This window comes from Vombatus ursinus, unplaced genomic scaffold, assembly GCF_900497805.2.
Source record: "Vombatus ursinus unplaced genomic scaffold, bare-nosed wombat genome assembly UNPS02004996.1, whole genome shotgun sequence".
Lineage (NCBI taxonomy): Eukaryota > Metazoa > Chordata > Mammalia > Diprotodontia > Vombatidae > Vombatus > Vombatus ursinus.
In genome coordinates, this window is record NW_020944774.1 from 270,292 (window position 1) to 286,562 (window position 16,271).

At 34.2% G+C, this 16,271-nt stretch overlaps 1 protein-coding gene across 1 annotated transcript in view; it reads right to left on the reverse strand.

The window, feature by feature from the left end:
• Nucleotides 1-72, reverse strand: part of LOC114028721 (olfactory receptor 8K3-like) — an 895-nt gene extending 823 nt beyond the window's left edge. Inside the window, exon 1 of the mRNA XM_027842991.1 lies at nt 63-72. Coding sequence (XP_027698792.1) covers nt 63-72 — 10 coding nt within the window. The remainder of the gene's footprint in view (nt 1-62) is intronic.
• Between the last annotated feature and the right edge of the window lie 16,199 nt (nt 73-16,271).

Below are 16,271 nucleotides of genomic sequence, written 5' to 3' on the forward strand. Positions count from 1 at the left end.
AGATTTAAGCCCAGAAGACTCCTGGTCTTCTGACTCCAGGTCTGGCCTTCTATCCAGTGTACCACCAGACATCCCAATAGTTAGCCCTAATAGTTGATTGTTGTAAAATGTTCTCAAAGAGGACTGAAATGACATCGCTATGCTAGGTGAAGTTTCAGTGTATCCGACTGTGACTAATCAGACAAATTTGGAATCCTCTACCACAGGTCGGGCACAAATAGTCATTGTGAACATTTGGGGTGGTTTCTCTAAATTTGCACATCTGGTGTTTCCTTTGAGCTGTTTCGATTCTGCTTTGTTCATAGAGAACATGCCTTCTTTGATGTGGGCATGCCATGATGGGAGGTCTTGCCTTGTATTGCTTCTTCTGACAACCATGTGAATGCTTGCCATGTGTGAGTTCTCAATAAAAGTCTTTTTGGCAAGTGTGCATTTTGCATTCAATGAACATGGCCAGCCCGTCAGAGTTGTGCCCTCTGAGTGTTTGGCACTTGAGTTCAAGAAAAGATCTCAGTGTCCAGTATCTTAACCTGCCAGGTGGTCTTAAAAATCTTCCTAAGACAATTCAAATGGAAGAGGTTCAGTTCCCTGGCATGGTGTTGGTATGCTGTCCATGTTTCACAGGTATACAACAATGAGGTCCACACAATGGCTGTGTAGGCCTTCATTTTGGTAGTCAGTCTATTACCTCTTCTCTCCCACACTTTACTTCTCAACCTCCCAAACACCCAGCTAGCCCTGGCAATGCATACATTGACCTCATTATGAATCTGTACATCCCTGGAAAGTATACTACCAAGGTAATTGAACTTATCCACAATATTCAAGACTTCTCCATTTGATGTAAACAATGGTTCCACGTATGGAAGTGTGATGGTGGCTCATGGAGCACCTGTGTTCTTGTTGTTAATTGTTACCCCTAATATATAGTGGTATGGGATTAGATGTGTGACTCCCACAATAAAGTATTCTGACATGACCTCATAATTTTCACCCATTCCATTATGTGAAGCAACAGGAATTTACATCCTCTCTGCTACGTAGTTTTCTCACTTATCTCATATCTTTCTATTTAGGGAATCTAAGGAAACCATAACACTCACCTCATCTGGACTCCCTATTCCATCAATATTCTTGATTATCATAGGCCTAGTGTGATTTCTACAGTTTGCCTTTTGTCTCTTAAAGATATTGCTCCTTTTGAGCATTATGCATGCATTGATTACTCTCAGTAGAAAACAATTTTCTTGAAGGTAAGGCGTGTTTTGCTATCAGCTTCTAATATCCAGTACCTATTCCAGCCCCCCAGCCTATAGCAGTTCCTTAATATGTGACCATTACGTAATTGTAAATTGGAAGGGTTTTTCAAGAAGGAGAGAGGGCATTCAATCTAAAAAAAAAGAGTAATAAGGGAGAGAAATGAAAAAAAAAGGACACGAATGGGAGCTCCCAAAAGTCATTAGTTTCATTTTATGGATTGATATTCAATATTTTGCAGATCATAATAATTATAAGAGAAATTTAATGGCTTTTAAGTTTCATTGTTATTCCAATTATTAAAGGAAAATTCAAGTATAACATGGACATTCAAGTTAAACTACATAAGTCTTTTTGTTTTCCTAATCTTAAAACTCATTTTTATTAAAAGTGTGTCCATATGTATTAAACCATCATTTCCCTGGTGATTGATTAGAAAATGCATGATTACAACATTAATTGTATGTTTTGACTTGTGGTGCTGGAAAACATTGGGTTTTAATAATGATCTGAATGGCTGCCAATAACTGCCTACAGTTCTGGATAGAAATTTATTCAACAACATTTTCTTCATTGTAGTTATTACCAGTAAATTAACACTCACTAATACATAGGTAACCATAAATTATCTATAAGGACTATATCTATGTATGTATATGTCTATATAGATATATGGATATAGACATACACACATATCTTTATATCCCTGATTGCAGAAACCTTCTTTGACAATTGCCAAGGCTAGCAACTTTCATCTGATGGCTTTCCTATCATGGTTTTTTGCCATTACAATTTGAGTGAATTCACCACATGGTCCTTAAATTGTCCCATTCACCCCCATGGTGGCCATAGTGATGACTTTTTGAACTCAGCTGCTTAAACTCAATATTTTTTGATACCTACTATAATAAGGAGATCACAAAGATTAATGTTATCTGCTTATCTGGAAGGAAGAATTTTCCATGGCTTGTCCATGTTATCAGTGCCTAGAGTGAAACTTTATGGTTTTCTCAGTCCCCATGGGTCCATATTCCTGAAGAACTGGGGAACTTTAATGAATCTCATATGATTATAGCATGGAAATTTCCCAGTCAGTAATAAGTAACAATGTTTACTGGTTTACTTAATTTCAGGAAGCATTTATTAAATAACTACCCTGTTCTAGGCTTCTGTTTATTGGTTGCATATCCTGGTTGTGTCAAGCTGAAGGATATTGCACAGGATTCTGAAAGAGGTCTGTAACCAAGAAGAATGGGTTAGTCTAACCATCCATAAACTATAAGCCAAGTAGAGGAAGAACATCTGGTAGCCAGAATATAGCATAAGGTTGAGTGGGTAAAGAGAGTTTTCCTTTTTGGAATGCATCTTTATGACTAATGGGTACAAATGGACTTAGTTATGGGCATCAACAACAACCAGGGGGAGATGCACAGGTTGGACTTTCTTTAGAGAATTAAAGATATTTTTAGAAGGAGCTACATGTTGCAGCTTCTAAAGCTATGCACGTGCAATTTGAAAAAAAAAAAACTGATTTCTAATCTACCCTCTTTCTCTAGCTCTTTGATTTTTGGCAGGTAAATTAATCTCTTTATGTTCTTTTTTTTTCTTCTACTAAAATAATGCTAATAATATCATCAACATTCCAATATTGTTGTGAGGATCAAATAAAATTTTTATCAGGTGGCTAAATAGTCCAGTGGATATGTCTTTGGGCCTGGAGTGAGAAAGAACTGATTTCTAAAGTTGCCTCAAATATGTAGGAACAATCAAACCTTGCCATGCATCTTATTTTCGTCTTCCTCAGTTACTTAAACTTTCAGACACAGATAATACCACTTCCTAGGGAAATTATTTGAGGATCAAATGAGATATTATTTGTAAAATGTTTATCCAGAGGCTTACCTATATTAAATAAACATGTGCATACATTTAAATGATACCAGTCTTTTCTGAAAAAGTCCCACTTTTATTTTTCAAATTATTAACAAACTTTTTATTTTTAGTTCAAACTTCTTTTCCTCCTTCTAGCCCATCACCTGATCCATTGAAAAAGCAAGCAATATGATACTCATCATGCTTGTTATTTATGAAAAAACATTTCCATATTAGTCACATTGCAATATATATTTATAGAGACAAAGAAATGAAAAAAAAGCATATTCTTCAATCTGCACTGAATTTTCATTAATTCTCTCTCAGGGGATATATAGTATTTTCAACTTGAGTCCTTTTGAATCGTCTTGGATCATATTATTGATCAGAGTAACTGTCTTTCACAGCTTATTGCCATTAAAGTGTTGCTTTTATCATGTAAAATGTTTTCCTGGTTCTGCTCACTTCATTTTGCATCAGTTCATATTAGTCTTCACCAGGTTTTTTGTTTTTTGTTTTTTGGGTTTTTTTTGTTTTTTTGTTTGTTTCTGAATCCACCCCTATCATCATTGGGTAAGTTTAGTTTTATAACCGTTTTGTTATAGGGTTGTTTGTTTGTTTGTTTGTTTTTTGAGAATCATATGGCATGAGATAGCCCCTACCTGGAAGATATGGGACTCCAATATGGACCTTTGTTGTTTGTTAGTGAAGCTATAGTGTAGCACACAATTGCTGCATTGTAGGTGCAATGTCAATAGATTAATGCCTTGTGTGTTTAGTAAAGTTGGGGTATGAAGAGGTTAGTGGAGCAGCTAGAGTTAGGAAAAATAAACTCCTTAGTGAGTTTAGATGCCAACAATACTATATCAAACAATGGGGATAAATTTAATGTGAAGTTTTGTTAACAAGTGATTAGGAAGACCAAATCATGGAGGAAAGGAGAATGGAGGAGATCACAAATTTAATTCAAATGTTCACATTAATATAGAGTAAAACTCAAGCAAAGGTGGCTGTATGTTGGAGAGCATAAAAAAATAAGTCAATTCATCACTGAAGGATTTCTTCTGTGGGAAGATTTATTACCCCTGGAGTGGATGGTATGCTCTGAAATGCCCTTCTGAATGTGTGATAATTGGCTCCTGATTTTCATATTCATCTGTATGTCAAAATTTAGGATATATAGCGGATTTTTGGAGAACACAATTGCAGAGAGAAAAAAGAAACTGATGGTTGGTAAGGTATTATTTTGAGCACACAAATGTATTAGCCTTAAAAATATTATTGATGACAATTTTCCTTGGTTAGATTCTTTAAAATACAATTGTGCTTAAACAAAGACTGTTAAGGTGGTCTTAAGATCACCAGTCCTAACATTATGACAGCATAGATCCACATCATTCTTCTAAATGGTTGGAGCACTTTACATCACCACAAGCAGTGTATTAGTGTACCTATTTTCCCACATTCCCTCCAATATTAGTCATTTTCCTTTTATTTCATAATAGCCAATTTGACAGTTATCAGTTGCTCATTAAGTTTTTTAATCTGCATTTCTTAAATTATTAAGGATTCAGAACACTTTTTCCATGGCAATTGAGAGCATTGATTTCCTCATCTGAGATTACCCATACATATATTTTGAGTATTAATCAGCTGGGGAAAGGCTCTTATTTTTTTATAAATTGGTGTCAATTCCATATATATTTGAGAATTGAGGTTTTTATCAGAAAACCTTGAGATAAATGTTTTTTTTACCAGATTATTACTTTCAATCTAATTTTATGTTTTATATAACTTTAATTTTTTTTAATTTTATGTAATCAAGATTACACATTTTATCTTCTGTGATATTCTCTATCTCCTGTTTGGTTCAGGAACTTTCCTTTATTCACATATCTGAAAAGTAATTTTTTCTCATGTTTCGTTCATTTGCTTATGATATCCTTTATGTCTAAAACATGAACCTATTTTTGAACTTTTATTAGTATGTGGTATAAGTTGTTGGTCTATGCCAATTTTCTGCAAAACAGCTTCCTAATTTTCTGAGGAATTTTTTGAAATGAAGAGTTCTTGCTCCCAAAGCTTAAATGTTCAGGTTTGTTAAATATTATATTACTATGTTCAGTGTTTATTGTGCACCTAATTCATCCCACTGATGCACCAGTCTATTTCTTAACCAATCCCAGATTGTTTTGATGATTACTGCTGAAATTTTGTACTGCAGGGTTTCCATTCTTCACTTTGTTATTGATTCCTCTAGATCCTTGACTTTTTGTATTTCTTGAAGAAATTTAAATATTTTGTATCTCTATGAAAAAAAACTTCTTTTGTATTTGAATTTCTAAATAATTTTAGGTAGAATCATGATTTTTATTCCATTGGCTCAGCCAACTCATGAGACATTAATAGTTCTGTAGTTGTTTAGATCTGTCTTTATCTTGTGAAAAGAGCCATTTCTTTTTGACCAGCTAGGTGGCACAGTGGATTGAGCACTGGGCATGGAATCAAAATGACCTGAGTTCAAATCTAGTCTCAGTCAATTACTAGCTTTGTGACCCTGTTCAGGCAATTTAATCCAGTTGCCCTCATCTGAAGATTAGCTGGAGAAGGGAATGACAAAGTATTCCAGAATCTTTACCAAGAAAACCACAAATGGGGTTAAGATGAGTTGTAACTGAACAACAAAAACCATGTCATTTTTTTTTAAATAACATAATTTTGCAGGACAGATTGTAGAACTTTGGAACATGGAGCACAACAGTGTCAGGAGAACTTGACCCATATCACTAGGGGCACTCCACTTTATTTTAAAATTGTTCAAACTTTTTTAAGGATTTATGTATAATAATAATAAAGCATAGCTTAGTGGATAGAAGATTGGCTTAGGGGATTAAGAAATGTAGGCAGTAGATCCATTCTAGCCTCACAAAGATATATGTAAGATGAGATCAGTCATTTTCAGTCATATCTGACTCTTCATGATATTATTTGGGATCTTCTTGGAGAAGATTCTGGAGGGATTTGGTATTTCTGTCTCCAGCTCATTTTACAGATGAGGAAACTGAAGCAAACAGGCCTAAGTGACTTCCATTAGGTCTCATACTAATAAGTGTATGAAATCAGTTTTGAACTCTGGAAGAGAAGATTTTCCTGACTGCAGGTCTGGCCTCCTATCCACTGTACCAGCAGACAACCAAATAGTTAGCCCTAATGTGTGGTAGTGTGGGAGAAGATACGTGACTCACACAATAAAGTCTTCTGACATGGGCTTATATTTTTTACCCATTCTATTATGTGAAGCAACAGGAATTGACATTCTCTCTGGTAAATAGTTTTCCCATTCATCCCACATTATTCTATTAAGGAATTCAGAGGAAACCTTAATAAGGAGCTTATCTACACTCCCTACATTATCAATTTTATTCGTTATTATGGGCCTACTGGTATATCTATACCTTGCCTTTTGTCCTTTAAAGATATTGATCTTTTGCAGCATTGTGCATGTGTTGATGACTCTCAGTAGAAAACAATTTTCTTCAGGTAAAGGAATGTTATACTATTACCTTCTAATATCCAGTATATATTCCAGTCCCCAGCACACAGCAGGTGGTCAATAAGTGGGTCAATAAATAATGATGCGTTAGAAGAGTTTATTAAGAAGGAGCTCTGAAATCAAAATCCAGTAATAGGAGAAATAAAAAAGAAATACATGGATGGAAGCTCCCAAAAAGCATTAATTTCATTTTATGTATTGATATTTTTCACAAGATGACAGTAATTACATCACAAGGTCATTGACTTTTGTTTGCTTCATTCTGATTCCAATTATTAAAAGAAAATTCAAGTTTAACATAACAACAATTCTGTTTTCCTGACCATAAAACTTACTTTCAGTAAAAGTGTGCCCACGTATATTGAAACATCATTTCCCTGGCACCTGATTAGAAGATTCATGATAGCAACATTAATTGTATATTCTGATTTATTGTATTGGAAATCACTGAGTTTTCATAATGATCTGAATGATTGCCAATCACTGCCTACAATTCTCAATAGAAATTTATTTAACAACATTTTCCCCTATTGCTGTTATTACCAGTAAATTGACACTCGTCCATTCACAGATAACCATCAATTACCTATAAGGACTATGCAAATAAATATACACACATACACACAAACACACACACACTCACACACACACAAATGTGTGTGCATATATGTCAGACATGTTTTTCCTATAGTAAGTGGAATTGCTTATTTTTTTCCAATTTACTATTTATTTTAACAATTATCACAATTTGTTTCAGAGTATTTGCATTGTGAGCTTTAAAGAGCTCTACTAACACTTAATGTAATCTGTTTATACTGATTAGTGCTCAACCTTGCAATGTAATCTCCACCCACAAACATTTAGTGGGCTAGTCCAATATAGCCATCCTTTTTGAATCCCTGTTCACAGAACAAGCAACATCTTTGGAGAAATAGTATTCTCTCTCCATCTAAGTTATGTGGTATCTCTGACTGGTAATGAAAGACAATAATGTGACAAGTGATGAAACTGGATGGAAGGCTGATCTCAGAATCATGAAGTTCAAAGCTCAAGTCCTGGCTTCGGCACACACGAGCATCTCCTTTTCCTTCACCCATTAATTTCTTTATTAATTCATTTGTTCGTTCTTATCTTCATACACCTACTGCTGATCACATTGTATATGACATAATGCTTGCTTCTTGTTAATTCCTTATTTGTCAGCATAACTATTGTAAGTACCTGAGCTCATTCTCTTCTGTTTTGTTTCATAATGTGCTTTTTATAATTAGGAAATAAATCCATTTTGCATTTCTTATGGAATATTGTAAATGATAATAACAATAATAATGAGTATTTAAATAATGTTGATTCTGATATAGTCATTATGCTAAACCCTTGACAATTATTTTCTTATTTGTTGTTTGCAGCCATCCTGGGAGGCAGGATCTATATTGTGTCTACTTCAAACATCAGGAAACTAAGGCAGACATTAAAAGACTTACCAGGGTCACAGAGCCGTTAAGCATTCTCTGGCTGAATTTTAACTCAGGTCTTTGTGACCCATCTTCTTTGACAACTAGCTGCACTTGTCTATGATTAGTCTACAGCTAACTTCTTCCAGTCTACTCTGTAGAGCTCCTGGAATTTTTTTCTTCTTTTTTTTCCAACAAAGGAATACTTATCCAAGAAGTTTATGTTATTGACTATTTTGAAGAGTAGGTTATTGAGTTCAGTTTTCCTAGTTTAATGCTTATGTAGAATTTTTAAATGAATTTTGTATTTTTTAACAAGTAATGAATGGCCTTGCTAATTTTGTCCCTATAGAAACATAATGATTCATATACATCTTCCTTTCCCCCTTCCATTGAACTGTTGGTTAGAATACAAGAACAAAGACCTTCCTGCTCACCACCTTCAATCCCAAGTCATTCATACAGATATAGACAATGGAAGAGACAATCTATTCAATAAGAGAAAGATTCCTAGATTATAGTGGTGACCACCTGACTGATCATTACTCCCTCAAATATGTCATGCTCTTCTAAAACCAACTTGGTCTCAGGACACCAGGGATACCTCTCTTGGAAAAAAAAATGGAAACATGGCAAAAATTATTATATGTTTTGTTACCCTAACTTAAACTGGGCTTTCTATTTGGTAAATAGTGCTTTGCTTTAGTCATTCGGAATTGATAAATGGTCAGAGGATATGAACAGACATTTGTGAGATGAAGAAATTAAAGCTATCTATAGTCACATGAAAAAATGCTCTAAATCACTATTGATTAAAGGAATGCAAACCAAAACAACTCTGAGGTACCACATCACACCTGTCAGATTGGCTAACATGACAAAACAGGAAAATGATAAATGTTGGAGAAGATGTGGGAAAATCGGAACACTAATGCATTGTTGGTGGAGTTTTGAAGTGATCCAACCATTTTGGAGAGCAATTTGGAACCCTGCCCAAAAAGCTATAAAAATGTGCATACCCATTTACCCAGAAATAGCCCGTCTAGATCTGTATGCCAAAGAGATTGTAAAAATAGGAAAGGAACCCACATATACAAAAATATTTATAGTAGTCCATTCTATGGTGGCAAAGAATTGGAAATTGAGGGGATGTCCATCAATTGGGAATGCTGAACAAGTTTTGGTATATGAATGTAATGAAATACTATTGTTCTATAAGAAATGATGAACAGACAGACTTCAGAAAAACCTGGAAAGACTTGTGTGGACTGATGCTGAGTGAAGTGAGCAGAACCAGGAGAATGTTTACACAGTAATAGCAACTTTGTGTGATGACTAACTTTGATAGACTAAGCTGTTCTCAGCAATGCAAGGATCTAAGACGTCTCCAAAAGTCTCATGATGAAAAATGGTATCCACATCTGGAGAAAGAACTATGGAGTTGGAATTCAGATCAAAGCATACTATTTGCTCCTTTTTTTTCTTCTGTTTTGCTTTGTTTCTTCTTTTGTTGTGGTTCCTTCTATTGGTTCTAATTCTTCTTTACAACATGACGAATGTGAAAATATGTTTAATGGGAATGCATATATAGAGTCTATATGAGATTACATGCCATCTTGGGGAAGGAGGTGGGGAAGGAGGAAGAGAAAATTTAAAATTCAAAAGCTTATGAAAGTGATTATTGAAAACTAAAAATAAATTAATTTTAAAAAGTGCTTTACTTTTTGCACATAGACCTTAGTCAATTTTAATAATTAAAAGGTGTTTTGAAAATATTGATTTACCAAAGAACTTTACTTCATACTGTAAGTCCTCTTCAAGTACATGTCTTTAATTTTATTCTTGATAAATTTGTTTCAGCATATTATTTTGTCACAAATACTTGTGGGAGTTGTGAATATGGTACTATCTTGATATTGGTAGACACTGATATTGGCAGAGATGACTTATTATTATCTCTCTGCTGTAACTCATCCCATAATTGATATTGGCCCTTATGAATCAAGTTTTCTGTGGATATAGTATTCCCTGATATAGCTTTGCATGATCTCAAGGGAATCTCAGATTTTGTTACTGCACCATTCATAGGATTCCAGGTACAGAGTTCCCTCACAATGGCATATCATCATAACGATGTTGAGGAAATGCACTACAAGAATTGCACGCAGGCATTGTATCCTGGCAGTTGTTTCTCCTTCAGCCACAATAATTGGTCCTCTCCCATGCTTCAGTTTCAAAATTTTAAATAATAAATTGGGCCTCTTTTCAACATAGAAGATGTCTTTCTATATGAACTCTGATTTTTAAACTTCCATTTGTTTGTGTATTTTCTTCTTGTTTTTATTCTGCACCAGGTTTCTTCACATCATTGGCCAACTAAGAGATTTTGAAGAGATGAGAGAATCATTTATGAGGAGTCTGGGTAGCCTCGATCAAAAGGGTCAAACATTATACGGCTAGGGAGTCATTGAGCTCCCTGGTTATGATAGTAATTACAATAAAATGGCAGTAGGTTTGGAAGACCTTGCTAATTATTCAGGTGTTGACAGGTCTATCAAGTCAGAATTGTATCCTCAATCTACATACGCCTGACATTGCCCTAGGTTTGATAATGATGTATTCACTTTAATCTGTAATTACAGATTACAATTTACTCCTCAGTAATTGCTCACAACTACTAAATATAGATAGGCAGGGAAAAAAACATAGTGTACATAAGACTTCAAAAAATACCGTATATTGATGATTTCTTCAGCGTATAGCAATGTTTCATTGATTTTGTACACTGAAAATAAATTAGGAAAAAACTCCCATTGTATACGCCCAGGGCATGATAGAATGTGTCTATAAAAACCATGTGACCAAACCAGGTAGGGGCTTCATGTGAGAGTTCACAACTTCACTGGCAAGGCTCAATGAGAAACACAATAAGCTCAGTACTAGAATGACCAATGCATTCTGTGTAGTGATGTAATTCAAGTCAGAATGCTCCTAAATATTGAGAAGATGGTTGGAGTCAGGTAGGCCACTTATACATCTCAAGTATTATTTTCTGATCCAATACACAGACAACTAGCCCTGTTTCCATCCTGATCCTAGTTACTGTGGAGAATGGGCTAACACATCTCATCACCATGAGCACTCATAGACAAACACCTCCCAGTAATGGATAAGAAAACAAAGGAGCTCTGAAAGTTGAAGTGACCCCTCAGAACTAGTCATGTTTCCGGTTTGTCACTATCCACTATTATCCTAAGAAATGGCTCCCTTGGAGACGTAATCTGGCTTTTTCTTCACTATGTTCTGTATTCACCACTATTAACCCAGAGTTCTTGAAAATATAGTTCAACCTAAGAGACATAAAAGTGACACTAAAGACCATCCATTATTATATGCTTTGCTACTGTATTTTAAAGACTGCAAGCCCTTTCCATTTGACTTATACATGAAACATTATGTATTGTCTCCAGCTAAAAAGATGTGAACGCCTTGAGGGCCTGGCATGTCTTCCACTTCTATTGGTGTTCCAAATGCTTAGAACAGTATTTTGTATAGAGTAAATATTTAAAGATTATGTTTTTATTAATTTATATGAATTGATTTTGGGTTATCAATATCTATTCCAGGGGCTCATCTTTCCTTTAGTCAGTGCATTTTAGATCTAGTATCTCTGAAGCCCTTAATGGCCTAACTGCATCCTGCCTTTTTCTAGTCTTTTTAAACTATGTTTCTTCCCACTCTGTAACCATTGACCCTGACCTACTAGCTGATTCACAAATGAGATAGTCCATCTTTCAGCTCTGGTCATTCTCTCACCAATTCACTATGCCTGGAAGACTCTCCCTCCTCTTTTCAGCCTACTGACCTCCTGGGCTTCCTTTAACTTCCATTTCAGATCCTACCTTCTATATGATGCCAATTTCAACCCTTCTTAATTCAAGTGTTTACACTCTGATAAGTATTTCCTATTTTTCTTACATATATGTTGTTGCATTGTATATATGTTTCCATTTGTCCCCACCATTAGATTAGCAGCTGCTTAAGGACAGAGATTCTTCTTTTATTACTCCCTAGAATTTAACTGAGTGCTTGGTGCATACTAGGTGTTTATGAGATATTCATTCATCAGTTGCCGACTTAATGTAGACTTTCAAATATTTGTATACTTCTGGTTTCTCTTTGATTCTAGATACTAATGTTTCCCAGCAGCATATTCACTTGCCATTCATTTTCACTATTACTTTCCTGTATATTTTCATGAATACCTTAAATATGGTACAACATTGACCTTGATATTTCTGTGAATGTACCACAGCGCCTGATCCAGTGGATGAACATAAATGTAATTGTTAGGGAAATATGTATTTGATGATGATGATGAAAAATCAAAACAAGAGTGAGAGAAAAAGAAGAAGATTAATGATGATAAATCATTATGGTTGTTATGATAATGATAAAAATTACAGCAAGCAATTAGATAACCCTGGTGGGGAGAGGCAGCCTAATGTAAGAAGTAAAATCCAGAATGTTGAATTTATAATCAGAAAGACTTGGTTCCTACTTTGTGCCCAATATTAATAGACTAGAGGAGTTCAGCACATGATTAATCCTTTTATCTTCTGAGACCTGTCTTAAAATGTTTTTAATGAAACCACCTATATATTTTTAATCACTACTCTGAAATAATATGTTTAAGTGGAAACTTAAAAGAATTAAGACAAAGCAAAACGATACACCCCCCCCCCATCAAGACCACTTTCCCATTTTAAGGATACCATTGTAAAAGGGTATCCTCTGAAGCTATTTTGACTCCCAGGACTTATGGGCAGGTGAAAATTGGTTGTTCTTGGGGGAAAAAAAGTTAACAGACAGTACAAAAAATCCTGGAGAATCATCGATATTAACATTGAAAGTCTATGTTTTCAAATATTGTAGTAATAGAACTCTTAGTAATGAATAATTTTGTTTTCTTATCAGACCAAGAGACATCTTCTGTTGCTAGATTTCTGTGTAGCACTGATCCCAAAGAAAAGCACACTACTTAGAAAAAGCCACATATTTTAACACATTTCACACCCAAATCACGGGATACTTTACTAGTGCTTTCCCTTATCGTGACTTTCTACAATGCAGACCAGTATTTCTAATTCCCTCCTCAGATCACCAGTTCAAAATTTTTCCTCAAATCCTTTTTCATGAAATAAAACTAGAAGACATCGTCACCCTGACTAATGTAGTGCTACATGTCTTCTTCTGAGGTGGAGTTTGGAAGAAGATGCAGGAGATAATTCAAGACACTTAGGTATAGCAACCAAGTGCCTTCTTACTTAATAAAGCAGTAAAACCCCCTGAGAAGTCCTGCCTTGTAGGACCCTTTCCCCATACAAGTCAAGCACTTCTCAAACCTGATATGCATAAAGATGAAATTGAAAATATAAAATTATTCAAATGGGAAATGTGAAGTCTTGCATTTGATTTGGTTTAAATAAAAGCTTCACAATTGAACAATATGAAAAAGGCATATATATATATAAACATATATGTGTATCTATATCTATCTATCTATCTACCTATAGATCATCTATATATCTATATATCTATGTCTATCTATCAAATATATATATATGTATATATATGTCATCTTTTTGAAGAAAATATGGAGTTCCTACTGCAGTATGACTCTAGGTTATTATATATGGCATCCTGGTATAAGATATGACATTGAGGTTGCATTCTGCCTTGACCAGACATTTAGACAATTGTGTTCAATTGTGGATAACAGTGTTCAGGATGGACTTTAATAAACTTCAAAGTGAACAAGGAGAAGAAACAATAATATTGGAGAGATTAAAGAACATGACACATCACCTGAAAGAGATCTCAAGAGGAAAACTTACTGGAATACCATTGCCAAGTTTCAAAACTCCCAGTTTAAGAAGAAAATATTGAAAGCAAAAAGAAAAAAAAAGTCAATTTAAATACCATGGAAGTACTATAGTGATTATATAAGACATATCAGATACTACATTGAAGAACCATAGGTCTTGGAATACCGTATGTGGTAGAATAAAAAAAAAAAAACCTGAAATTATAATGAAGGGTAACTTACCAAGTAAGTATAATCACAAATAAAAAAGGACATTTAATGAACTGAAAGACTTTCAAGTATTTACGACAAAAAAAATCAGAAATTAAAGGAATATTTTGTATATAAGATACAGGAGAAAAATAAGGTGTACATTAAAGACCTATTATAAGGGACTCAATAAGGTCAAAACATTTATTTCTTATGTGCAAAAATGTTATTAGTACTTTTATGACTGGCATCACTATTTGCATAGTTTGAAAGAAAGGCTTGGGCTAAGGTGTTTATGTAAGAGTGATTCTAAAAACACTGTGCAGAAAGAGATAAAAAGGAGTAATAATGTCATACAAATGAGGCATAAAAGGAAAAATGGAAACAGAAGAAGCTAGTAGGGGGAAGGCAGGTAGGGTTGGAAATGTACTCTCATCCAGAAAGGGTTAAAGAGGGAATGACATATACATCTAGAAGGGAATAAAGGTCTTTCAAGTTCAGAAAGAAATAAGGGGGCAAGGGGATAAGGCAGAGGGAGAGTATAAAGGAGGGACTTTTGGAGAGGTGGGTAGGTTAAGAAATAAGAGGGCAAGGTAGCTGGTAAAAGTAAAGGAGAGGAGTGAGAAGAGACAGAGTAAATAGGGTCAGAAGGATAGTGAGGAAAAATAGGAAGGTGAAAAGTGAACAATGAGTAATTATAGCTTAGAATGAAAATGGGGTGAATTTACACAAAAAACAAAAATGGATAGTGGATTAAAATTTTGAATTCAACAACATATTGCTTTGAGGAAACATAAAAATGAGAAAAATGCACAAAGATAAAATAAAGGGCAGGAGAAGAATTTATTATGTAAAAAAAGCAGGAATAGAAGTTATGATCACAGAGAAAGTTAAAGTTACAATAGACAATCAAAAGAGCAAATAGAGAAATTACACTATGTGCCAACAATATTAGTCAATATTGATTTAGATCATTTAAACAACTAGGAAGCATAAAATATCTGAGATATTCCCAAAATAGATACAAGAACTATATGAACATAAACATACAATACTTTTTGTCCAAATAAAGTCAGATGTAAATAATTGAAGTGATATTTATTGCTCACAAGTAGGTAAAGAACAACATAATAAAAATGACAATTTTAACTAATTAATCTACTTGTTCAATACCATCCCAATTGAATGACTAAAAAAAAGTTTAGAAAAAAATAATAACAAAGTTCATTTGGAAAAACAAAAGGTCAGTCATTTCAAATAAAACAGAGAAAAGGGATGTCAAGGAAACAGATTCAGCAGTATCAAACTTTAAATTATGAGGTGAGATCACAATTGAAGAGTAAAATGGATAATTTGTATTATTTTAAATTAAAATTTTCTGGTATAAAGAAAATTTAGCTAATAATATAAGGAATGTAAAAAAATGGGGGAAAACTTTTATAGTCTCTCGGATAGGATGTGATTGGGTTGAAATGATGCTGTGGTGTAGGAAATGATGGGCTGGTTGATTGGGAAAAACATGGAAAGACTTGGACTTATGCAATCCACCTTAGAAGAAAGAGATGACTAGTGGAAATCTGCAGACTATGGTCTTACATATGTGCATGAGAGTATATGTTTATAGATATCTGTGTGTATCTACATTTAATTGTAGCCTTCTTTAGCATAGGGGATATGATGGGAAGGAGGGAAATAATAAAGTAAAAAGTGTGCAATAGAGAAAAAAAGAAAACATAAAAAGAAGCAAAGAAATATGGGTAGCTTTGAAAACAATGTGTAATATATATTATAAGGGATTCTTTGAAATGAGAATTTGTGATTTTGTACTGAATCATGTCTTACTTTCTACTCTGTACATGGCAATGTTCTTTTTTATTTTTTTCTTGTTTTGTATTTAAGTTAATATTTTAAAAAAGAGCATGACATGGTTGTATTGTTTGAAGACTCCCTGCTGTTAGCACAAAGAATAAGTTCGTGGCATCATAGAATTTTAACTGAAATAGTGCTTAAAAATTTGTGTTATCAAATTCCCAAATTTTGGGGGCAGCTAGTTGGTCCA